Consider the following 23,461-nt stretch of genomic DNA (forward strand, 5'->3'; position numbering starts at 1 on the left):
TGCCACTCCACAACAGTAACAACAACAGCTACAAAAGGTCTAACCGCTTGAGCTTTGGTCGCGTTTTGCTTTTACTTTTGTCGTTGTTTTTGCTTTTGGCACTGCTTTTGCTTTTGCTTTGAGTGCCAGTTAGCATAACTCCGCCAGCCGCAGGCGAATATAGTATGTCTGCCGATGATGCCGCTGCTGTTGGTGCTGCTAATGGTGTTAGTGCTCCCTGCTCCTTGCTCTTGGTGTTTCTCGTTTCCCGTTTGGTGTTCCTGGTGAAAATATTTCCGCCAACGCAAAGGACAACCTCTCGACGTCAGATTCTCACCTGGCTGGCCAACCTGAAAACGTTAAGCCAAGTTAAAAGTGTTTTTAGTGGCATAGACGAGTTGCTTCGAAATATAAAAATTAAATAAAGTAAATCAGTTCCAAGATTCGGGTGATTATTGACAAAGATAAAGCCATCACTGGGGGCCATATTGGCCATCCACACATTTTCTGGGGGATTCCAGGAAATTTAACAAAAAATATAAAAAATATTCCGTTCTCAGATTTTGATGCAGAATGATGGAGAATCGATATAGAATTCGTTTAAGGTATTCCGCTCAAGAATCGGGTGGAAATTGACCAAGATATAGCTATCGCTAGCCGCCATATTGACCATCCATGCATTTGAAGGGGATCCCCCAGGAAATTTAACAACAAATCTGAAAAATATTCCGTTCTCAGATTTTGATGCAGAATTATGGAAAATCGATATAAAATTCGTTTAAGATATTCCGCTCAAGAATCGGATGGAAATTGGCCAAGATATAGCTTTCGCTAGCCGCCATATTGACCATCCATGCATTTGAAGGGGATCCCCCATGAAATTTAACAACAAATCTGAAAAATATTCCGTTCTCAGATTTTGATGCAGAAATATGGACAATCGATATACAATTCGTTTAAGGTATTCCGCTCAAGAATCGGATGATTATTGGCCAAGATATAGATGTCGCTGGGGCCGATTTGTGCCTTTTCGAGGGAGTTCATGGAAGAAATAAATTTTTGTCTGTGGCCGCAAATGTTTATAAACATATCAATGCTGATAACCTGATAATACATTTTTTTGAGAAAGATTACAACAAAAACTTATCTCTCTCTCTTAATTTATAAATAAAATACAAATCTCAGAAACCTCTTGATAGACTGAAAATCAAAACGAACCTCAACCCAATCTCTCGTTGAAATAGCAACGATTGAATAACAAACTGTAAGAGGTAGGTTAAGTACAATTATCTTATCTATTGCAACGGCTGATACTATCTTCATAACAGTCGGTTTAATATACACAATATGTACAGTGTTCTCTTAAAACAAAGAATTAATTTAACAACAATATGCAAAAATGCTAATGAATACTATTTCTCGACATCGGTGAATTTGAAGGGGAAAGGAATGGCGGGTTCCATTACGAAGAGAGTCTTGAAGGGACGACTGGCATCCCGGTTGAACTCCAAGTGGAAATTGCGGACAATCTTGGCCACAGTCGTCTCCACTTCCAGGTCCACCAATCTCTTGCCGATGCACATCCGAGGTCCGAAACCGAAAGGCAGGAAGGTGAAGGGGCTCACCTGCATCTTCTTGCCAGTTTCGGGATCGCGAAGCCAGCGTTCTGGCAGGAACTCTTCGGGGCGTGTATAAAAAGCTCTGTCCTTCATGAGGACATTGGCTCCCATCAAGACGGTAGTGCCTTTGGGCACTCTATAGCCGGAGAGTACAACGTCTGATTGGCAGGTTCTTAGAGTGCCCAGACCATTCGGGTAGTAACGGAGGGTTTCCTTGATGACAGCTCTCAGATACGGCATATCCTTCATGTTCTCCTCGTTTAACTCAGTGTCTTTGGTGGGCATAATCTGCAGCAGCTCCTCCCGCAACTTTGCCTGTTTTTCCGGGTGTTTGGACAGGGTTAGAAACACTGCAGAGATCAGAGTGGAAGTGGCATCCACGCCAGCAAAGAGGATGTCCAGTCCCATGATCACAGCAATTTTCGGATCAATCACCATCAATCTTTCCAGCATGCTATTGTTATTGATCTTCTCGCCAGCCAGGCGTCGCTTCTCGAGATTATCCTGAGTCTCCTTCAGTAAGCGAAGGGCCACGTCCAGACTGTCGTTGAGGGCTTTCTTCATTCTCCTGTAGGCGGGCGTGGAAACCAATTTCCACATCGATGGCTGGAAGTCCAAGCTGAAGGCCAACTGAAAGATTTCCCTCGTCGTTTTGAAGAGTGTGAGGGCATCGGGATTTTCGCGGTTCTTCCGGATCAACCCCATTTGTCGATCAAAGCCCACCAAGGCCAAGGACTCAAAGGCCAGTCGGTTAATTTCGCCATAAAAATCATCAGGTACTTCCATTGTCTTGGGATCTCGTATTTCTTTGATACTACAGGTGAAATTTGTGTAAGATTTGATCCCTGGTATTTGATTTTGAAAACTTACCGCTCAATAAACTCATTGTTGATATTTGACAATGGCTCGTAATACATCCTTAGACCTCGAGGTTGCATAAAAATAGGATTAACCGCCGAACGTAACTTGCCCCAATTTTCGTCTTGTCTGGAAGAGGATTACAATTTAATAATTTAATTAATTAAAAAATTTTCAAACGACTTACGATGCAACCAAGCCCTCCACTTCTCCATAAACATCGGGTCTGACATGTCTGCGGAAATAAACAATCGAATCAAGACCATCGCGTCGTGGCCAAATTCCCTCATTGCGAAACACCATTTCTATGTCCTTGGTATTGAAGGTTGTGACCCAGTCCTGGCGGCCAAACATTCCCGGCATAATATAGACATCTCCATAGCGCTTTCGCATTGTGGATGCATATTCGGTTATCGAGGCATCATAGAATTCTCCGCCAGGCATGAAAGCGCGCATAAACTTCCACTTTCCAGGGCGAGGAATATCGCTAAACGCTTTTTCATTCTCCGTTACCTTGGGGTTACAGCAAATATTCAATAATTTACTTTAAGTGAATAGAACCATCCAACTCACATCGCCTTTGGCCTGAGCTTGTGCCAAGGCTGAGGCCGATCTAATAGATCGGACCGGGCCTATAGAAATGGCAAGACAACGCGTCGTGTGCCAGGTGTTCATACCGATTCTGAATACTAACTAAATACCTGTCTACTGTTCACAGTGTTTTTATAGCGAGTTCTTATCTCTAAAACGCAATTCAAGCAGAGAGCATTAATGGGAGAGATTCGAAAATTTAAAAGCTTTCAAACCCAAACAAAACCTGGCAAACCAAGCATGATTTGCAAGTTTCTTATCAACTAAAAGGCATATCATCGTGAATAGACTGCCTACTCAGAAAAAAAAATCCCCAGCTGATCGGCAAAGCTTTGAAAAACTTGTTTCTATATTTTTATAGATTCTCTGATACCCCTTTAATTAATAAAATATATGTTTTCAAAATACAGATGCCTTTTTGCGGACAATACCCCTTCTTGAGTGCCTATCCTTTTAACTAATTGAATTTAAAAATCTTCGTAGATACTAATCATTTAAGATACTAAATATATTTTAACAAATTAGACTATTAAAAAGCAAACAATTTAAGAACTACATATAACCTGTGTTTTCAAATGCAAACAAACCAAGAGAAATGTAGATCTAAAGCCAAAAGAGAAAAGTCATCCACATACATTAATTTTCAGTACAAAATTTCAATTTTGCGCCAATTTTACGAAATTAGCCGCTAATTAAATTTGCATTTTCCAATTGGCTAAATTGGCCAACGCCACCTGGAAATGGCCAGAAAAGCCCAGTGGTCCAACCCGCCCCAGCCAAAAACCACTAAACATTACGAGTCCGGTTTCGATGTTGTTCGGCTTTGGGTTGTGGGGCTCACAATTAAACATCAATTTTGTCGAATATTGGTTGAGATAACAAAAGTCGTGTTGGTGTCTCGTGCCACTGGAAACCTGTTTAACCTGGTGGGAAAATCTTTGGGTCAGTATAACATATAATTCAAATATAATTGAGCTGTCAGAACTCTAGTGTTTAGGTTTAAATATCCGCTTTTCACTCTTAAGACTTCGTGAAATCCAATGCTTATGTGATTTTTGCAGTATTTTTTGTTACTTTCGATTATATTTTGTTATCCTTACTCTACATTTTCAAATCAAATTCAAAGTCCAGTATAATGACGAAAGAATGGATAATGATGTCGCTTGGAAATGATAGCAAACTCGTGCCACTTCAGACCAATCTTATCTTTTTGGTAAAATCACATTAAATATTTCGCAAGAATCTAATTGCATTACCTAGGGTAATGGGTCATTTATTGAGGATAAATTACCTAGTTTCTAATCCTTTAAACCCAACCTTTTATTCCCCATTAATCTTAAAACCACTTTAAAGGTTATTTCTTTTAAATGTTCTTTTATTTCAAAAATTAATCATCGTTTTTTAATTGTCGAGATCGGTAAACTTAAACCGGAAAGGAATGGCCGGCTCCATTAGGAAGAAGGTCCTGTACGGACGACTGGCATCGTAATTGAACTCCACCTGGAAATTCCTGATCAGCTTGGCAACACTCGTCTCCACTTCCAAGTCCACCAACCTCTTGCCAATGCACATCCGAGGTCCAAATCCAAAGGGCAGGAAGCTAAACGGACTAATTGGAGTTTTCTTGCCAGACTCTGGGTTCCTGAGCCAACGTTCGGGTAGGAATTTATCGGCCTCAGGATAATAGCTATTGTCCTGCATAAGGACATTGAAGGCGAGGACTAAGCTACTGCCCTTGGGCACATTATATCCCGAGAGAGTCACATCTGTGGGAATAGTTCGCAAGTTTCCCAAGCCATTAGGATAATACCGGAGAGCCTCCTTAATCACAGCCCTGAGGTAAGGCATATCTTTCATGGTGTCCTCATTGAGGGAAGTGTCCTTGGTGGGCATGATCTTCAGGAGCTCCTTTCTCAGTTCCGCCTGTTTTTCTGGATTTTTGGCGAGACAGAGAAGCACGGCTGATAGAAGATTCGAAGTGGCATCCACTCCGACAAACAGTATGTCCAAGCTCATAATGGTAGCCATTTTTGGATCCACCGCCATCATCCGCTGCAGCATGCTGTTGTTGTTTACCTCTCCTCCCGCCAGTCGGCGCGCCTCCAGAGTGTCCTGGGTCTCCTTCAGCCATTTCTGGGTCACTTCCACACTTTCGTTGAGCAATTTCATCATTTTTTTGTAGGTGGGCGTCGGAAATACTCGCCACAGCGAAGGCTGCATGTCCAGCTTAAAAACATACTTCAGGATGTCCCTTGTCATCTTGAACATGGTAAGTGCCTCTGGATTATTTCGATTCCTTCGAATCAACCCCATTTCCCGATCAAAGGCCACCAAAGCGAGGGAATCAAAGATCAATCGATTGATTTCCTCCGTAAAATCTTCTGGAACTTCCAGGGTTTTCGCATCTCGTATCTCTTTGATTCTAAAATATTTTGTATATTTACTTAAGTATAATCTTTAAAAGTGTATAATATTAATTACCTTTCGATAAACTCATTGTTGATGTTGGATAATGGTTCATAGTAGGCCTTCAGCCCTTTAGGTTGCATAAAAATCGGATTTAGGGCAGAACGCAGTTTTCCCCACTCCTCCTCTTGTCTAAAGGATAATATTTATATTTTAGTTTAAAAAAAACCGCATTAAACTTACGACAGGACTAGTCCCACACTTTCCCCGTAAATATCCGGTCTAATGTGCTTTCGAAAATAGGTCAGAGAAGCAAAGGTGTCGCGGTTTGGCCAAACTCCCTCATTACGGAATACCATTTCGATGTCCTTTGTGCTAAATGTGGTGACCCAGTCCTTCTTACCGAACATTCCCGGTATGATGAAGATATCGCCATACCGGTTCCGCATCGCCGTGGCATAATCCACAATAGAATAGTCATAAAACTCGCCGCCCGGCATAAATGCCCTCATGAACTCCAGTTTCCCAGGACGTGGTATCTCGCTATACGGCTTAGCTTCAGTTGCCTAACAATAATTTCATCTTTAATTTCCAAAGAATTGTAAGTTTCTTTTAATCTCACATTGGAATAAACTTGAGACTGGACATGGACTGAAGCTTTTCTCACAATTTGAAAAGAGCCACTTGAAATAGGCACCCGACAAGTATTAATAATCATTTTCTTATTTTTCACGCTTCTCCTGAGCCAACAATTTAACAACTGAAGTAGGGCGATGCTGGTTCCGTTTTTATATCAAAGGTCTTATCAGTAAAAGTAAAAAATAAACAAAGAATTGTAAACAGACACGGAATTTGCAAGCCATAATGACTGGCCGTTTAATATCTGGCGGAGCTTTCTTCGATTCTAGTGATTTGGGTTAAACTTTTAAACAAAAACCTGCGACATGAATGTTAGAATCCTTTTCAAGCCTTAAAAGTTAATATTTTTCTATTTAAAAATTAAAAATCTTTAATAAATGACCAAAATAAAGCCCTCCAGTTGCAGGGACTTGGCCAAGAAGTGCTTGGCCCGAACAAATAGCGCCGGCCAAATGCAATCCGACAAGAGGCTGTAAATCTTACCGCGCATTGTTGTAGTTCCCTGGAATTCTTCAGGACACATCCGCCCTCTCTTTCGCCGGCTCACCGCTGTCTCTTTCATGTGTCTCCCATGTGCATAATCAGTGCACTCAGGCATTGCACAAAAGGCGGAGCGGAAAACAGAACCCAGTTATGTTCAAGTGTCACCAACGCTGGCCGCAACTGTCGGCAATAACAAACCCAGTGTCGAGTCAATGGCGGCCAGGCAGTCAGGTGGGGGTGGCGTTATCCTTTCCTGAGTTTGGTCCTGACGGAGCTGGAGATGTATTCCTGTGGCTCCGTTTTGTACCTGTTCACGACGTGCGACGTGGGCCTCCATTCCGAGTCCTGAAATCCAGAAGTCCTGAAGTCCTGAACTCCCGAGTACCGAGTACCGAGTGCGTGTGCAGTTGCAGTTGCTCATTTTTCCTTATTGCACATGGCCTAAACCAACACACTCACACTCCATACATGTGTATGAAACTCCTCTGTGTAGGTTCCCCCAAACCCAGTGCCATCTGCCGTCTGACATATCTCTTGAATCCATTCCTGAATTCAGTCTTTGGCTTGCAGGTTTCCCTTTTTTCCCTTTGTTTCATTCGCCTGTGAATGGTTTTAAAATTTTGGATTGGAGCACCCTTGAAGCTGCCTTCAGCAAGTGGCATTACAAACCATTCCACCCACATCCACTCCCACACCCAGTCCCACTTAACTGTTGGAATTTCTCACGTGTGCTGGGCGTCTTTTGAAGCCCAGGCTGAGCGCATCAGGCGCAACGACTTGAAGTGTTTATATTCCATGCCGGCAACTTTATCCACACCCCGGATACACGGGGGAAATATGTCAAGGAAACTTGTTTGCAAAATGTATTCTATAATTGAAAAATAGTGTCAGCACCAAGGGCCTATTATGATTTTTATTCACATCAAAAATGGCTACTAAAGCTTAAAGTTTTCATTAGCTTATTCTCCACTGAAACTGATATAAGTGTATCTTTTGGGTTATTAATTTTTTGGATGGCTTAGTATCCCATATTTTATTTCAGTGCAACAAAAGCTGCAACAGTAACAACATCCAGAACAGGACCAGGAACCGCAGGAGCAGCAGCGTGGCACACAGTTGCCTTGTTTATGGTAATTACTTCACAAATCTTGCAACTTTTTAATTAACTTAATTTGCTTGAAATGCAACAACTTTCAGTCTTCAAGAGAGGAAGTGTGTGCGCTTGTATATGTGTGTGTGTGTCTATGTGTGTGTAAGTGCAATACAATTTTGTACAAAAATGAAACTGCATTTTATGATGCCTAAATGTTTCTACGGCTGCTCCTGTTGGTCATCAAATCAAGTGATTGCCCTGCACACACACACATCCGTTCGCACCAAGCACCTAAGACTCCAAAGGACATGTGGTTAACGCTGTTTTTCCATGTCATGTCAGCCGTCCGACAACTCTCCGTGTTCGGATGCGGTTGCCAACTTCAGGCCGAGTGGGCGGTCAAGCTGAGAGGAGAGGGTGTGTGTGGCGAAGAGTGTGGGAAATAGCCTTCAAATGCAATGGCCACCAGGCTCTGACCGACGCACATTGTCAAAATCTGTCACTTGGCCGACACTCATGCATACATAGACAAACACTGAGAGAGAAGGAGATGGCTCCCACCTTTCTCACACCTGGCCTAATGAGCTGTCAGCAGCCATGGCCGAAACTGCTACCAACTGAGCAAAGCAACCGCAAGATTTTGCAGACACTTCTGGCCAACACACAGACACGCTAATATTTCGAGTATCCGTGCGGCCAATGGCCATGTGTTTAACATGTCTTAATTGCCAAAACTGAGAATTCTCGGCCAACAATGGCAAACTCTAACTTATTGAGGCAGAGCTCTTTGATATTCCGTTTATGAAGTGAAGGCTAATTTCGTATAATGGTTTCTCCGGCATCGATATGCTTTTCAAATCAGTGGCATCTTCTGAGGAGCTTCTGAGAAGGCAAATGCGTTAATTTGCATTCAAGGATTCAAGGATATTCAGTTGATATGGCCAAAACGAAGCAGAGAGAGAAAAGTTATCCAGATTTCTAAAATCAAAATATCTTCAGTGTAGATTAGTGAGACATTGGCAGACATAATTAGCAAAAACCCTCTTGTAAGCCAAACCAAATCGTAAGCTTCTGATTTGGGCCCACTAAGCTTTAATCGACTTTGGTTAATAGGTCCTGACATTTGGGAAATATTGGATATTTGTCGCCATGCCGATGCTGAGTCACTCAACCACTAAATGCCCCCCGGCCATTGTAAACCCTTCGACACATTGTTTGTTTGATTGACCGCGGCTAATTAATAAATTGTGGCAGTTTCGACAGTTTGGAAGCTCGGATGTGTTTGCTTTTGCCAGAAAAAAAATATATAGATGAGTATATGAAGTGCCCGCATAGTTGACTTCTCGCATACTCTCGCACATTTGCTGATTAAATTATAATAAGTGGAGGCAGCTCTTCAGAGCTCTAGGCCCCCATCTCTCATTTCGTAAGTCAACAATTACAATTATGCTTTGATGACCGTATGACCAGCACACATTAATTTATAATTTGTTCAAATTATAATTGCCGACCATAACTGCAACGATACACGCACACACAGCACAACACAATACACACAACCCAATCCAGTGGCATTTGGGGCATTAACATTAACACCCTGGGGACATGACTAAGCCCCTGGTACACAGCAAACGAAACGAAGAGAGGCCGGAGGGTCAGTCGAAGCTTCTGGCAGAGGGGCGCACACAAATTTGACCTCTTCAATTGACCAGGCCTTTGGTCTGGTATGGATGGCTGGACTGGGCTGGGTGGTGCCCAGTGGGCTGGGGTTGGGATTGTTTGTCTGTTGACCTTCATGACGTCGCCGGCAAACAGCAGATGCATGTACAATATGCACTCGTCATCGGCGAGAGGTGCACTCAAGGGTTGCCCTCACGCTCGCTTGTCAGTCATATTTTCTAGGGGGTCTTCCAAACTGCCCGCATACCCTGCTATTGAAAAAAAAATCATACAAGAACTAGTAATATTTCATAGTAATTGGAATGGTTATGGGAAAGTGTCCTATCTTGTTTAAGAGAAAAGGAAGACCAAAGTAAAATGAATTCAGGCAATTACAAACTAGTTTTGTGTAATTTCCAGGAATTATTCAAATACCCCTGCCAGGTACCATCCAGTTGTAATCACTCACATAGTTTTAATTAACAGAAGATGACGCATTCTATCTAAATTGAATTATTTACTCGATTTTTATGAATGAAACGCTCGTAAGTGATTCACGAGAGCATGAGTGACACAGAATTATAGTGCTCGAATATGTGTATCTGAGGCTCATTCAATAAATGATAATTTATGGAGCTTGGAAGCGGCTTCTGCCAGTGAATTCCGGTTAAAAGTCACCCCCCTGCCCATGGCGAACCGAGCTCATTAATTTTTAGGGAACCCCTTGGCCCGATCCAGGCCCCTTCGCGTTTCCACGGAACTGATGGAAGGTGGAGTTCAAATGGCAACCGAGCAGAAGATTTCTCAATTGTCGCTGTGGCGCCCAGAGGGTATGACAATTTAATTAATTAACGGCACAGAACTCACTTTTCAACATGTGGCCATTGAGAAATGGGTGAGACTGGGAGGCAGGAAGGAAGTCAGCAACCTAGGAGACACAACTCACTCACACAGTCTCACATATTTAGTCCTTTTGCCTCCTACTTATTATTCGGTAAGCGAAAAAGCCACAAACTCGCTGTGTGGCAACTACTTGTGTTGATACATTCCCACAGCCCTTTTGCAACATGGTGGTGGTTTCATCAATCATGGGAAATAGTAGTAACCTCGCCCGCAGGCGCCTAACCCTTCGATGAACTCATTGAACCCAAATATCACATTCTATGAGGGCCACTGTTCTTGGGTCTCTCCCGCCTAATTGCATTATTTGTTATATTAAAGTCAAATTAACGGGGCAACATCATAGGCCATAGGCATCATAGACACACACACCCTACCATGCCACAAAATAATGCTCCTTGCCCTTGCCCCATGCCCATGCCCCCTTGATGTTGGAAATTCAACTGGTGAATGTTTAATGGGTATTTGGCTTTGATGTTTGGACAGCTATCGTATTTCCTATTCCTATTCCTATTTCGCTTTTTCCCATCCAGCTATTTTGGCCATTTGGCAGGTTGGCCATTTAAAGCAATTTGCATTTATGTTTTCCAAAATATTTCTGCGGATCAAATGGAGTTATTACATGAAGTGGCCGCTTCGGTTTCGGTTAGCCGGCAGCCAGTAGCCAACAGCCAGTAGCCAGCTGGAGTGGCAACAAATTCCATGGCAATGGCATTGGCCAAAAATTCTATTTCATAAGCGTTGCATGCCTCAAATTTTACAGCAAATAAACATTCCGCATCGCCGCATTCAATTCTATATGTAGGATGCCTATATCCTTGTTTTTCAAAGTGTATGTATGTCTGTGTGTGTGTTTCCATTTGTCCTTTATGTTTGTGTTTGTTTTTCTTTGTTTTTGCTTTTGTTTTTGCATATCTGCATCCGAATGTGTGCAAAGTGCTGCTCTTGGTTATGTGCCACAACAATTTCATTGTTTTTTGTTTGGCTTGACATAAATTACAGCGACAGCACGCATATTTTCCAGCTTCGGAGTTTTTCAGCTACCCAGGACTCTTACAGTCGTTCTCAACCAAGGCAGGATGGCTGAATTTTCAGTTGGTGTACATTTTTGTCGAATCAAATATTTTTAAGACGAAACCTTCTTGTCCCTGACAGTCCATAGTTATGCTAATGTCAACGTTGTGCTAAAAAAAACCAAGCAAACTATCTGCCTTTTGCGAAATGTGTCAAAGGACTTGCCTGACAAAAGTGTAACAAGCAGCCGTAAATCGAATACGGCGTATGACATGCGTTGGACGGCAGGAAACAGAAAGGATAACGGCTGTAAGTCCTGGCCAGGAACAGAAACGGAGCCAGAACCAGAGAACCAAGTGCCAAGCAAACAACGTGGCCTCATTAAAGTGACCAAAGGAGAAATCGAGCAGGACACTCTGACCTACCGCCTGCAGAAGTATCTTTGTTGGGCAATTTCTACACTGAGAGAATAATATAACAATAGTGATTAAATGGTAAAAGTGTATGCTCTCAAAAGGATTTCTTCGAAGCTCGATTAAATGTAAATTTTTAACATTTTAAACCTTTTTCATGAATTCCAATAACTTTTTCTTCCTGTTTAGCGTTCAAAATAGACCCCATCGCACGTGTAAACATCAATTTGCGATTAAATATTATCCTAAATGGCGCCCAACAAGGGTTGTAGTCCTCCGGAGAGCAAGAGGAGGTAGTGGCAAGAAACAAAGCATACTTATTTGGGTCACTCACGCATACAGAAATGTTTTCCCTGTTGTTGTCTGTGCACAGATTGCCGGACAAGTGGTGGGCAATGGTAAGTAGGACCAAGGACCAAGGTCCAAGGACTAGACAGCAATTTGGTAAACAAGTCGCCGACGCCGCCATCGCCATCGCCATCGCCGCCGCCGTCGCGTTCACGCCTGTGACTATATTTAGGTGTCCGGCGTGTTGCCATCATAAAACTCATGCTAAAATAATAAAGTGGACATTGGACATTGGACACTGGGCACAGGGCACTGGGCACTGGCGTTGCATAAATTGAGACGCACAAGAGGACAAGGAACAATGCCAATCCAGGTCCAGATTTAGACAAGACGCGTATTTGCTGCACACAATAACTTTCTTGCTGTTTTACGATTCTCTTTTTCCGTTGGAGGACGTGGACGGGGATGGGGGGAAATTCCCCGAAGAATTACGACCTTACGAGGAAAAACAAACGTGAGCGGCACTTGCAATCCACATGAATGACTCTGTTTCAGCCTGCAGGCGAATATTTGGTGTAACGCCCACCCACTGCCCCCCATCAGCACGCCTCCTTGGCATGCTGGGTAAGTCGCTTTTTTATGACCTTTGGCCCCACAAATATGTGCGTAAGATATGCGGCCGCGATGACCCCACGCACCCCCGAGGGGGACAGACAGGCCGAAGTGTCGTCGAGTGTAAATCATATTTGCAGTGGTACTGTAATTGAATTAGGCCTCCAACCACCCCACATCCCTCACTCGACCCCATGCACCAGCCACCAGGCACCACAATAAGCATGAAGACTGAAGGGAATTTAATTTTACGTAAAAGAGCACTTATTTGACCTTTGTTGATCAGCCATTCAGATGGACGAAATATGCTGGCTTAACTCGATATGCTTCATTTGGTCTTGATAACTCCAAAATGTCAATAATGTAGGTTAGACTTTTTTAATGGGGCTATGATGAATTAAAAAAAGTAAGGGGCTTAAAAACCATAGCTATAGTGGGGGCTAACATTAAATTTTAAAAAAGCAATAATAAAATTGGACACTCTGTAAACACTGGCTTCCCAAAATATTTAAAAATAGAAAAATACTTTTAATAATATAAACTTTCAAATATAGGAGTATGATTCCTATGCTGCTGCCATCTACTGGTCACAAAACGGGAAATTTTTGTACTGCGTAATGAAGAGGGAAATTTCATACGTTATTACAGTATAATGTCAGCTTAGCCGAAACTCTCAAGTAGATGGCGCCTCAAAAGTTTTTGTAGAAAACGAATTTACGGCAAAAACGGAGGGAAATTGTGGATACCCTTTTCTTGATTTTATTCTTTAACATTAAATGCTTAAAATTAAGAAAAGAAAAGGCTAAAATATAGTTATAAATATAAAATGAATAAAAACAAATAAATAAAATCATTGCCTGTCACAACACCAAAACTATGTAGCCATGTTAAAATATCCCCTGATTGCCAATGAACTTAAAATAAAAAACAAATGAAAGAAAAATTAATTAAAGCATTAATCTTGTTACCTGTCATGTTGGTAATTCGTTTCTAATGTGCTGCAATTGAATGCCCTAAAAGGAAGCGTATCCAACATGATATACAATCGTTATGGTCTGTTGTCAATGGGGCCAAGCCATCGATCCATGTATACTTGTGAGTACTTCCTTGCCGCATATCACGTAGCCGCAGTGTTGCCTTTTTGAAAAGGCGTCACTTGCCAGCGATGTTTTTGCCTTTTAGTGGTGCCACTTCCCGTTCAAGATCTGAGATCTAAGATCTTAAATCGACGCCGCGATCTTTCGATCAAGATACAGATACACAGATACCGTGGCGGTGATCTTGTACGATATATCGTGCATTAATTGCTTTTGAGTTTTGGACCTGGCCCGGTCTGGTAAACAATTTCAAAATGTAGCTCACGATCACATGTCTTTGGCCCGAAATGGCAACGAGTGCAACATTTGGTCGGTGTGAATTAAATTGAGTAATTAGGCGGTGTCAGAAGTCCCGACTTCAGGCATTTGGAAACTAGTTTATCCCCAATATCCACTTGTTGGTCTTTTAGTCTCTGCCAATTATTTACCCAGATGCCTGGCCTGGGCCGGTGTGCATTTATAGATTGTTTTTATTGCATTTCGATTAGTTTCGAATGGGTTTTGGACGTTTTGGTCGCAGCTAATTAGAAATACATGCCGTGGAATTTGCGTAGCCGGGCTATGCTTATTTTGGCGGGGCTAAGCACCGTGCATTAATCCGGCTAACAAGTTAATTTCAGTTTTCTGTTTTCAGTTTTCAGTTTTCCGTTTTAAGTTTGTTCAGCCCGTCGGCATTGGCAACCCTAAATTGCCACATAGCCATGGAAACGTGAAAAATGTTCAAAACAAAAAAGTTTGCCGGCTGTGGCAGTGCCAGAGACAAAATAAAAAAAAGAGAAAATTTAACTAACCTAGAGCTTTTTTATCCTTGGTCAGGATAAGGTCGAATAACATTCATGTACGAGCTGGGAGTGGAGCAGATTAACTGCAACGGCAAACTCATCGATTTGCCCAGCTTAGAGGTGGTGCGTCCAGGTACGTAGACCTATTGATCCAAGAAAATCCTCAAACTTTTCACAGAGTTTCTTTTACTTAACTTTGTTGTGCATTAGCTCCCAAAATGCCCAGCGATGCTAACATTGATTGGCTGCTCCACATTTATTTTACTCGCCGCGAGTTCACGCGCTGCCGTCGCCTCATCGAACGTGAGCTGAATCGACATCTGAATCCGGAGTACCTGTACTTTGTCCAGGTGAGTGGCAGCCGCAGCCGCAGCCATTGACCAATGGCTGGTGTCTAATGTAAAGTATCTTTTCTAATTGATTGCCTTCGCCAGGGCCTAATTGACCGCGAAGAGGGCAATAACATCGATGCTTTGCGGCACCTGCAGAAGTCCGTGGAGCTCAATCCGCGTAATATTGAGACTTATAAGGAAATCGGAAGGACATTGTAAGTAAGATTACCTCTGGATATAAAGCTTTAAACTAAACAAATCCAGTAAGCAATTCCACTACCTACAAGTCTTAATAAAATTTTCCATCATCCACACAAATAGCTACTTTCTTTATTTATTTATGAAAGGCAATGACGGTCTATTCAGTACAAGCTTGAAGGGCCACTTGAGGTTATCTATTGACTTCGTTTTCATTCCATTTAATATCGAACTTATTCCTTTTTCCCTTTTTTTCCCCCTTGAGCCAATTTCATTATGAAATAGGTTGTTTACTCCGTTAGCTCTTAATTCAAGAACTGAATTCAGGCTCAGCGTAGTGATTTGAACTTTAATTTCCAGATACCTGATGGGACGATTCGGCCAGGCCTTGGGCGTTTTTCGGGAGGCTGAGCAAAGGAGTAGCATTAAGGACCATGAAATATATCACTATTTGGGAGAGCTGCTCTACAGAGCAGCCACAACTCAAACTCTATCGGAATTGGCACGGCAGCAGCAGGATGAGTCTCGGTCCTATTTCGAGCTGGCCGTACAAACTGGCCGGAAACAAGAGAGCTATGTCCGTCTGGCCGAGCTGTATCGAAAGGACAAACAGTACCAAAAGGCCATTGAAGTGCTGGAAAATTGCCTGCAGTCAGTATCCTAATGACTTGACTTGTAGCTTTTACTCAACTCCACTTTAATGATTCCAGTTTAACGCCCGAGAACTCTGAGGTGCTGATTGAAATCAGTGTGCTGTACCTGAAAATAAACGAGACCCAAAAGGCCCACGATCGTCTGGCGGAAGTCGTCAGCATTGAGCGGAAATGCTCGCCTAAGGGCTTGTTGGCATTTGGCGCCATTTTGCAGGTGTGCATGCGAGAACATTTCCATTCATATTTCCATACATATTGGTTTCTTTTACATTTTGAAAGTCGCGCAACGATGTGGACGGGGCCCTCAGCAAATACAGCCAAATCGCTAACGCTGAGCCGGAAATTGCAGAGCTCTGGAATAACATTGGATTGTGTTTTTTCAAAAAGCAAAAGTTCATTGTGGTATGTTTTGGTATCCCCATAAATGGGGGTATCATTTAGCAGCCATTTAAATGTTTAATGTAATTGCCAGGCCATTTCATCGCTTCGCAAATCGGTTTGGCTCTCTCCCCTCAACTACAATGCCCTCTACAATTTGAGTTTAATTTACATTGCCTGTGAGTATATATTTTATTTTAAAGTCTGTAGTTTGCGGGTAAATATGCAAAATCTATTTACATTGTTAAAAAAATATTGCATTTGAATTCATGTTCTAAATTAGCCACCGGAAATAGTTATATTTTTGTGACAGGCCGCATGTCCGCTTAAAAAAAATTGGTAAATAAAATGTTTAAAATTGATGCAGAATCATAGGAAAAATATTTTTTTTTTCAACGATGTGTGTAAATCTCGATTGAAATATTTCGCTAAACATGAACCCAAAGGGTTATCCGTGGGCTGTACAAGTGATTGGCTTTTTGCCAAAACAAACTGGCCAAGCGCACTACTGCAGTGATTGGCAGAAAGTTATTGGCCTGCAATGTTAAGGCTAATGAAAAGCACTGAATAGACCTAAACAATAGAAACTATAACTAAGTGAAAGGGCTAAAAATATAACAAAAAAAAAAGAAAACAAATAATGAATATATACTATGACCTCAAGGCGAAGGTAAAGGACTATGGGTTGGAGGTTTTAATAAATTCTTAAAAGTGCCAAGAAAAGCTCAGGCCGAAGGCGATTTGGACTGGGTTTCTTTTTGGCATTGTTTGTACTATTCCGTCCATAAAGAAGAGCATCTGTTGTTTACTTTACTTGGCCGCAGCTGAACAATACGCCAGTGCCTTTCACACACTCGCCGCAGCCATAAACCTGCGCAAGGATAATGCCGAGTGCTACATGCTCCTGGGCTGTAAGTTTGAGAAACCCTTTTGCGTAATACAGACGTACACTGAAAGAGTTACTTTTATATGTTCCTTAATCATTAATTTTATTTCTCATAAACCAAAATTCATATATATTTTACTTTTAATAAAATCATATTATTATTTTCATATCCTTTTGTGTTATCCTGTAACCCATAAGAGCTATTTCTTCAGGTACATTTCCTATAATAATATTAATAATAATATTAACCTCGGCAGTGTGTTTGCGTAAGCTGGACGATATGGAAAATGCCTTCGTGGCCCTCGAGCGGGCAAGCAGCATGTCTGTGGGTCTTCAGGGTGGCGGAAGGAATCCGCTTGTGGTGCTGAACTTTGCCCTCTTCTGCTACGAAACAGGTCGATTGGCAATGGCCACCGAACAGTACAACCGGTTCATGAGCCAGGCCCAGGATCTTTTGTTGCCCACGGAAGTAAGTCGCCTTAGATTTCAGCACTCCCAGTGGATGTATGCGGCGGCACACGAATAGACGAATAAGGGCATTCCATTGCGTAATTGGCCAGAAAACAAAGCAAAATTTAAGACATACCACGCTCCGCTAGTCAGTGTGGGCGAATTCCTAGAATCTCCACTTACTCACTCCATTCTATTCATTTTCTGCAGTACAAATTCCAAGCAACCAAATTGAAATCCCTGCTGCGAATCTCGAGCCAGGGCAATGGCATACTCCTTGATCCGTTGGATTCCGAGGAATCCGATTTGGGACACAGTCGTACAACGGATTTGCCGCCCGACGAACTTCCACTGGAGGTGAACGCCGTGGTTAGCCAGAAGTAACATTGAATTATTAATGGTAATGAACAATGGCAGAGCCATTAGAATAAAGTCCAAATCCACCACGTACTTGAATGTAACGCACATCAAACATTTATTTGAACGTGTCACAAACTTATTTATAAATCGTAATATACAAGCAGCTTTTTATGGTAACCAATGTAAAATTCATTGGCACTCGGCTTCTTAATCAGAGTTTTCAAAAGAATAATCAAAACAGCACTTGATGTTTCCAGTTAAAAAGACAGAACTACTCGGGGCTCTCGGAATACTTTCTGTCTTCCTAACGTTCTGATTCAGACATAACTTCAGATTAGCTTTAGATTATATCCGTGAATTCCTGTGGTTAGTCCTTAGTGGAAAGTAAATGTCTCGTCTTAGTACAACATAGGCTTTTGTACTGTCCTATCCTAGTTTAGAGGCTTACGTGCTAGAGTGTATGAATTTGAAACAGCAACTGGATAATGCAATAATCTTAATCCTCTAGTTTAATTGGAACGAAATGGCACTTGCTAAACAGCCAAATCACGAAACTATATTTTAAATCTCATCACAAAAAACATCCTTCTCTGTCCGTCTCACAGAGTCCTGTGCTTTTTTTCGTTAAGAAACCTAACGAAACTTTTATAAAGTTTAAGATTTAGAAATTCAATTGGAGCTTTGCCAAGACATCTTTGATGGTCTTAACCTATTCCCCGTAGATCGATCCTGCTCTGGCCTTTGGTTTTTGATCCTTCTCGTAATCACATCTTGGAGACTTTCCCACCTCATCCCTCATCACATTTACACGCACGTCGTGGTCACTCGGGTCAGGCGGGTCATCTCGGTGCTCCCGAAGTGCCGCTTCATAAAGAGCGACCGGAAGGTGGTTCGGAACTGCTTCGACATCAATCCATAGAGCACGAAGCCCACGGCGGCATTGATCAGCGCCAAAAGGTCCATCAGCTCGCCGAAGGGCGGATAGCAGTGGGCAAAGAAGCACTTCTCCATAACCCCAGACAAGAGACCAAGCAGTCCTTGAGGAAACTCCGTCACCAGAAACAGCACCAGCACCGCCACCAGGAGCAGGGTGGTGCGATCATTACGGCGATCACATCGCGGTGGCCTGAAAGATTGTATTTATGAAACAATTTTTAGTTGTTAGCATAGAATGTGTGTTTTTTAGGAAAATATATAACTTATAAAGTATCCATTACCCACCTTTTGGACTTGGTTTCATTCAGATTGAGCTGGATGGCATACTTGGCGGGATTGTTGTAATCCCGGAGCTTTAATCGACGCCTCGAGGCTTCGCACAGGACATGCATTAGCACGGTACTGATCACAATTAGAATGGCACAAGGCAGCAGTTTGATTAGCACGGAATGTATCCAGAAATTGAACCTGAAGGATGTTTGAGATACATTTTATTTTAGTATTAACTTAGAGGTAAGTTAGGCTGGTAAAGAATATTATTCTACAATCTGATTGTATCTAATGGAAGGATATTATATTTTAAAAAGAATTGAAATGTGCTATTAAAAAGTCTACTATTTAACAGAATTTTAGAAAAATGTTACTACTACATTATCCTCTATTAACCCACCTGTATAGCACAGAGTCCTGATCAAAATATACATGATACATGGCCTCCGATTGGACTTTGTCCACGTCGTACGTCTCTCGCACCTTGAACACAAAGTACGTGGGCAGGCAGAGGATCGGGGAGAGGACGAAGGGCAGGAGGATCGCCTCCCGGGAATGTGCTAGCAGGAAGTTGGCACAGCCCCCGTTCGGATGTCTGTGGAATAGAGACGGTAACATTTGGCTATAAACAAAAGACGGAAAGAAGAGAAGAGAAGCCACATTGCTGACGTGTTAATCAGATTAGCCGGATGTTGGTTTTGCATTGCGGATGTATTTATGAAACGGTGCCCAGAATGAGTGGTAATTCGCAGAAAGGAGCATGCAAAGCTGGCTGAAAGGATCCACATTCCACTCACCTGATAGCCACGTATCGCCACACGGCCAGGGTCACCGTCAGTCCAATCGATATGGTGTGCAGAATCTGTGTGAAGTGCATGTGAATCAGCAGACACACCGCCCAGGTGTAGCTCAAATCCTTTTCATCTGTATGGTTACACATTCAGCGATTAACCTTAAATATTTACAGAGCATTTGAGGCATTGAAACTCACCAGGACCCATGTATATGTATTGATAGGAGGTGTAGGGTATATACTCCAGCATCACAAACATATCTGCCACTGCCAGCCACTTCAAGATATTATTTATTGGCGTCTTGGCCATTTCCTTTCTGGTCAGGACCATTATGTTCAAGATGTTTGCTATCGTCCCGAATATGCAAATCTATGTGGTAGAAGGACAAAACGTTTACTGGCTGAAGATAAAGTGTGTTATTTGTTAAAAATGAAACTGTCCCACCCCCACACTTTCGATTGATTGAACCCAACACCCCCCAGGAATCGTAAGTAGGGTGAATATTTTATTCATTCAGCTCGTGATGTACGAGCATTTTCAACTCACTGGGCAAGAACATTTTAAGTTTCTGTGCCAACTGAAACTTTTCCTACTATTCCAACAGTCAACCCTTTTCTCGACTTTACTTCGTCTTGGAAAAATAAACAAAATCACTGACGGAAAGTTTCTTCAACTTCACAGGCTTTTCCAATAGAAAAAATAATTAAATTAGTGAGTGTTAGGCCTTTGTTTAGGCGCTTCTATTATTTTATTTTTAGTCAACTTATATTCTTTGATAAACATGAAAAGGACTGAAGCTGGCAAACAAAGATTTTCAGGATTGCTAAGCAGATTTATTGGCTTTAGGCAAAAACCCTAATTCCTGGAATTAATAAAAGGGCGAAAAAACAGAAACACATTAACGCCTTAACCACATCAAATATAATTTATAGCCATCGGAGGAGCCCTTTGTGCCGTATCCTTTAAAGAGACCCCCTCGAGGAAAAAACAAAAGACCCAAAAGTGAATGCCAGGCACTCAAAAAAGCCAATGTGATTTGTAATTTTGGGAGAAAAACTACTTTAATTCAAGGAAGAACCGGCACAAAAAGACCCAGATTTCCTGGACTTGGGTACAGAGTTCAAAGGTGATACAGTCCCTTGAATTCATCAACGCGCTGACGGATAAACGGACTGAGATCCTTTCACTGAGATTTCGGTTCCATTCATAAAATGTCTTGGCCTTTCCGGCTTATCATTAGTCAAAAGTGTCTTTTGTCTTTCGCCCGACTCGAATAGCTTAAGGAAGTCGACTGCAACGAATCGCCCAAGGGGGCCCGAGATAAGAAATAAATTCCGTCACAACACTTACCATAAGAGAAACATAGCCATGGATGTTATTGTAGGCACGCAGCCAGCTGTAGATTTCCCCCTGACAGTAGCCATGGCACTCGTCCATCTGGGTGGACATATTCTTACGCTGGAACTGATGCATTAGTTGCACAAACTTGTCGATGTCGCTGCTGGTGAGCTTAAAGTCCTTTAGAACTGTCTCATTGAATGGCAGCCGGTGGTGGGAATTGGACATTGGCTGCGACATATTGAGGCTGGTGTCCTGCATCATTACAGCTCTATTAGAATATCCTAGGGGAAGGACTTTCTAGCTCAATGAATTCTGAAAAGAATCAATAGATAAGGGCTTCAATTAAAATGGAGTGTAGGCAATGAGTAACTGAATAATAAAAATGACAATTTATTTCCCTCTGAAGGACCTTTAATTTTTTCAAGTGTCTTCATTAATTATCTGTGTTTAGCTAGAATACCCTCTGGGAAAAAACACAATTGGTAGTGAATTACACAAAATCCTGCTGTCTGGACAACCAGATTGCAAAGTGCATTGTCCAATTTTGTTGCAATCACAAGGGACACCATGTAGTTGGACACAGTATTTGAAAGCCGAGCTAAAACCACAATTTTGAAACGAGTTTTTCACACACATCCGACTCTTGGGGGGCCAGCAGGTAATGTTTACAAAATTATTCTTTCATTTAGTCATCCAACCGTGCCAGGCGCCTCCCACACTCGAAGTGCAACAATGCAAATTTTGGAGAACTTGGGCACCTGCCCAGAACTCCCACATGATTGGCCATTCAATCATGGTACATTTAGGCCCAAAGAATATAGACATGAATTGGTATTAGTATTGTGGCAACAGAGCCCAGCATAATTAACAAAATATTTAATGCAACTGTGAGTGGTTTGAGTGCAGCAGAGCACACCTGTCCGACCGTCTGGTCGGCGCTGATTTCCAGCTGCCTGGGCGTAGCTGGCAATTAATTGGATACACTGTCAACAATAGCAATCAAAATGGAAATAAATACATAAATATAAAATTATGTTTACTTAAGAAGCTCAGAGAAGGAGAGGCTTGTTTAAAAAAACTTGAATTTCTTTGCTTCATTTCAGCAAAGACTATATTATTTCTACAATATTTTTCTATCTGTATAGTTATGTTTAGTTATCAGCTGGCAGCTGGCATAGGAAAAGGCTACCAGATCACTCAGACCGTGTGAGTTGGCCAAATCAAAGTCTACATGTACATGTCCACACATCGTCGAAGGTGTTGCATACAGCTAATGGCCCCAGCCCCAGCCCCAGACCCAGACGAATCAGAATCCAAATCTGAATCCTGTTCGCAATGGATTTCGCAACTAAATCAGCACTACTTGATTGCCCGATTGCATTGCCACCATGTGGTATGCATAATTTTGAATTACTAGCTCTCGGCTCACTGGAGTCTGATTGGGTTGGAGCTTGACAGACACATTCAAGCCACATTGCCTGTCTGAGGTCTGAAGTTGATGGATTGGCCTTTCGATTTTGTCAAACGACTTGCATCTGTTGCGGGCAATTATTCTTTATGGCCAGTACATTCAATCAATATGAAATAATATTTCTTCAGTAAAGTATTTTATATCATTCAGATTCGATATAAATTGGTTTTTTAATGCAAGATTATGCCCTCTACCTGTTTATGGCATTATTATTTAATATCTCTTTAAGACTTGTTGCTGGAAATTTTAATCAACTAACTAGTACTTGTCTGTAAGACCTCCTCCTTTTTTTATTTATTAATTCAACTAGAATCAGTGAATTAAATATTCTAGACTGCTAACCCCAGATTACCAATTAACTTAATTCAAATTTAATTGTTAGGCTAAAAAAAAAAGAGAATAAAGCTTTATGGAAGCGGTCTTGGAGACACGCCCTCCCCTTGGCAATTATCTAGTTAGGTCCTGACTGCCATCTAGTCGGAAAGTCCTTTTTCTATTCACAATAAGGTGGCCTTGACGAATGCGTACAAACAGGTGGCGCACCCGCACACCCACCCGCACACACACACTCGCACTCTCACTCACACTGAAGAAAAACAAAATGGCGCCATCAACTGACAGCTGCAGATAAACACCAAAGGCACTCCAGGCTTTTCCTTTTTGCCAACTGCTGTTGTTCTTCTTTTTGTGGCATTCGCGATGCCTTTAATTAACGTTCCGCTTGTCAAATATGCCTTCTGCCAGTGTGTGCGTGTATTTCCTTATTTTTTATTACCACATTTTCCCTCGCGAGGGAAAGCTCTCTGTTATCGGATACAGCTCAGACCATATAGCCCCCGCAGGGCCAATTGGCTGAACGATCCAGGAGCTCCACTGGCAGGCCTTTGTGGCCCATTATATCGCCTAATTATTAAGAACGTTAAATTGTGAAACTACCGCTTAGACGTTAAACGTTTACG

The 23,461-nt window shown here is 42.0% G+C and overlaps 4 protein-coding genes across 11 annotated transcripts in view; 1 reads left to right on the forward strand and 3 right to left on the reverse strand.

The window, feature by feature from the left end:
• Positions 1–1,251: 1,251 nt before the first annotated feature.
• On the reverse strand, positions 1,252–3,171 carry LOC6495291 (probable cytochrome P450 12d1 proximal, mitochondrial). Its single transcript, XM_001958655.4, has 4 exons — positions 3,030–3,171; positions 2,644–2,969; positions 2,469–2,585; positions 1,252–2,412 (listed from the first exon to the last, which is right to left on the reverse strand). Exons 1-4 carry the CDS (start codon positions 3,129–3,131, stop codon positions 1,392–1,394), a joined length of 1,566 nt encoding a protein of 521 aa, XP_001958691.1. The 5' UTR covers positions 3,132–3,171; the 3' UTR covers positions 1,252–1,391.
• A 1,210-nt stretch (positions 3,172–4,381) lies between these two features.
• LOC6495290 (probable cytochrome P450 12d1 proximal, mitochondrial) lies at positions 4,382–6,337 on the reverse strand. The gene is made up of 4 exons (XM_001958656.4): positions 6,076–6,337; positions 5,697–6,019; positions 5,529–5,645; positions 4,382–5,469 (listed from the first exon to the last, which is right to left on the reverse strand). The coding sequence occupies exons 1-4, from the start codon at positions 6,169–6,171 to the stop codon at positions 4,449–4,451; spliced, it is 1,557 nt and encodes a 518-aa protein (XP_001958692.2). The 5' UTR covers positions 6,172–6,337; the 3' UTR covers positions 4,382–4,448.
• Positions 6,338–7,686: 1,349 nt separating this feature from the next.
• On the forward strand, positions 7,687–18,536 carry LOC6495374 (Bardet-Biedl syndrome 4 protein homolog). 8 transcript variants are annotated; one of them, XM_044715826.1, is made up of 13 exons: positions 9,064–10,321; positions 11,230–11,782; positions 11,844–12,566; positions 14,468–14,566; positions 14,644–14,783; positions 14,868–14,980; positions 15,324–15,614; positions 15,674–15,830; positions 15,896–16,018; positions 16,089–16,173; positions 16,819–16,905; positions 17,138–17,349; positions 17,541–17,787. In XM_044715826.1, exons 4-13 carry the CDS (start codon positions 14,488–14,490, stop codon positions 17,712–17,714), a joined length of 1,461 nt encoding a protein of 486 aa, XP_044571761.1. In that variant the 5' UTR covers positions 9,064–10,321; positions 11,230–11,782; positions 11,844–12,566; positions 14,468–14,487; the 3' UTR covers positions 17,715–17,787. The 8 variants fall into 8 exon arrangements, with proteins under 8 accessions (XP_044571764.1, XP_044571761.1, XP_044571762.1 ...); XM_044715827.1 differs by having other exon boundaries at positions 11,252–11,782; XM_044715825.1 differs by lacking the exon at positions 9,064–10,321 and adding an exon at positions 18,413–18,536 and having other exon boundaries at positions 11,252–11,782; positions 17,541–17,730.
• The window catches only part of LOC6495289 (G-protein coupled receptor dmsr-1), a 32,231-nt gene continuing 27,264 nt past the window's right edge, over positions 18,495–23,461 (reverse strand). The window contains exons 2-7 of the mRNA XM_001958658.4: positions 21,041–21,343; positions 19,888–20,059; positions 19,694–19,820; positions 19,297–19,491; positions 18,912–19,094; positions 18,495–18,816 (exon numbers count right to left, since the gene is read on the reverse strand). Coding sequence (XP_001958694.1) covers positions 18,495–18,816; positions 18,912–19,094; positions 19,297–19,491; positions 19,694–19,820; positions 19,888–20,059; positions 21,041–21,292 — 1,251 coding nt within the window. The 5' untranslated portion in view covers positions 21,293–21,343. The remainder of the gene's footprint in view (positions 18,817–18,911; positions 19,095–19,296; positions 19,492–19,693; positions 19,821–19,887; positions 20,060–21,040; positions 21,344–23,461) is intronic.

Source organism: Drosophila ananassae, chromosome 3L (genome assembly GCF_017639315.1).
Source record: "Drosophila ananassae strain 14024-0371.13 chromosome 3L, ASM1763931v2, whole genome shotgun sequence".
In the NCBI taxonomy this organism is placed as follows: Eukaryota; Metazoa; Arthropoda; class Insecta; order Diptera; family Drosophilidae; genus Drosophila; species Drosophila ananassae.

What these genes read in the sequence shown, in the direction of transcription:
- LOC6495374 (XM_044715829.1), top strand. Translation starts at nt 14,488, where the DNA reads ATGTACGAGCTGGGAGTGGAGCAGATTAACTGCAACGGCAAACTCATC. An exon ending in GTGCTGGAAAATTGCCTGCA is followed by an intron (nt 15,615 to 15,673) that starts GTCAGTATCCTA and finishes TAATGATTCCAG; the next exon opens with TTTAACGCCCGAGAACTCTG. An exon ending in CATTTGGCGCCATTTTGCAG is followed by an intron (nt 15,831 to 15,895) that starts GTGTGCATGCGA and finishes ACATTTTGAAAG; the next exon opens with TCGCGCAACGATGTGGACGG.
- LOC6495291 (XM_001958655.4), bottom strand. Translation starts at nt 3,131, where the DNA reads ATGAACACCTGGCACACGACGCGTTGTCTTGCCATTTCTATAGGCCCG. An exon ending in AAGCTCAGGCCAAAGGCGAT is followed by an intron (nt 2,970 to 3,029) that starts GTGAGTTGGATG and finishes TGTAACCCCAAG; the next exon opens with GTAACGGAGAATGAAAAAGC. An exon ending in GTGGAGGGCTTGGTTGCATC is followed by an intron (nt 2,586 to 2,643) that starts GTAAGTCGTTTG and finishes ATCCTCTTCCAG; the next exon opens with ACAAGACGAAAATTGGGGCA.
- LOC6495290 (XM_001958656.4), bottom strand. Translation starts at nt 6,171, where the DNA reads ATGATTATTAATACTTGTCGGGTGCCTATTTCAAGTGGCTCTTTTCAA. An exon ending in AGTCTCAAGTTTATTCCAAT is followed by an intron (nt 6,020 to 6,075) that starts GTGAGATTAAAA and finishes AATTATTGTTAG; the next exon opens with GCAACTGAAGCTAAGCCGTA. An exon ending in AGTGTGGGACTAGTCCTGTC is followed by an intron (nt 5,646 to 5,696) that starts GTAAGTTTAATG and finishes ATTATCCTTTAG; the next exon opens with ACAAGAGGAGGAGTGGGGAA.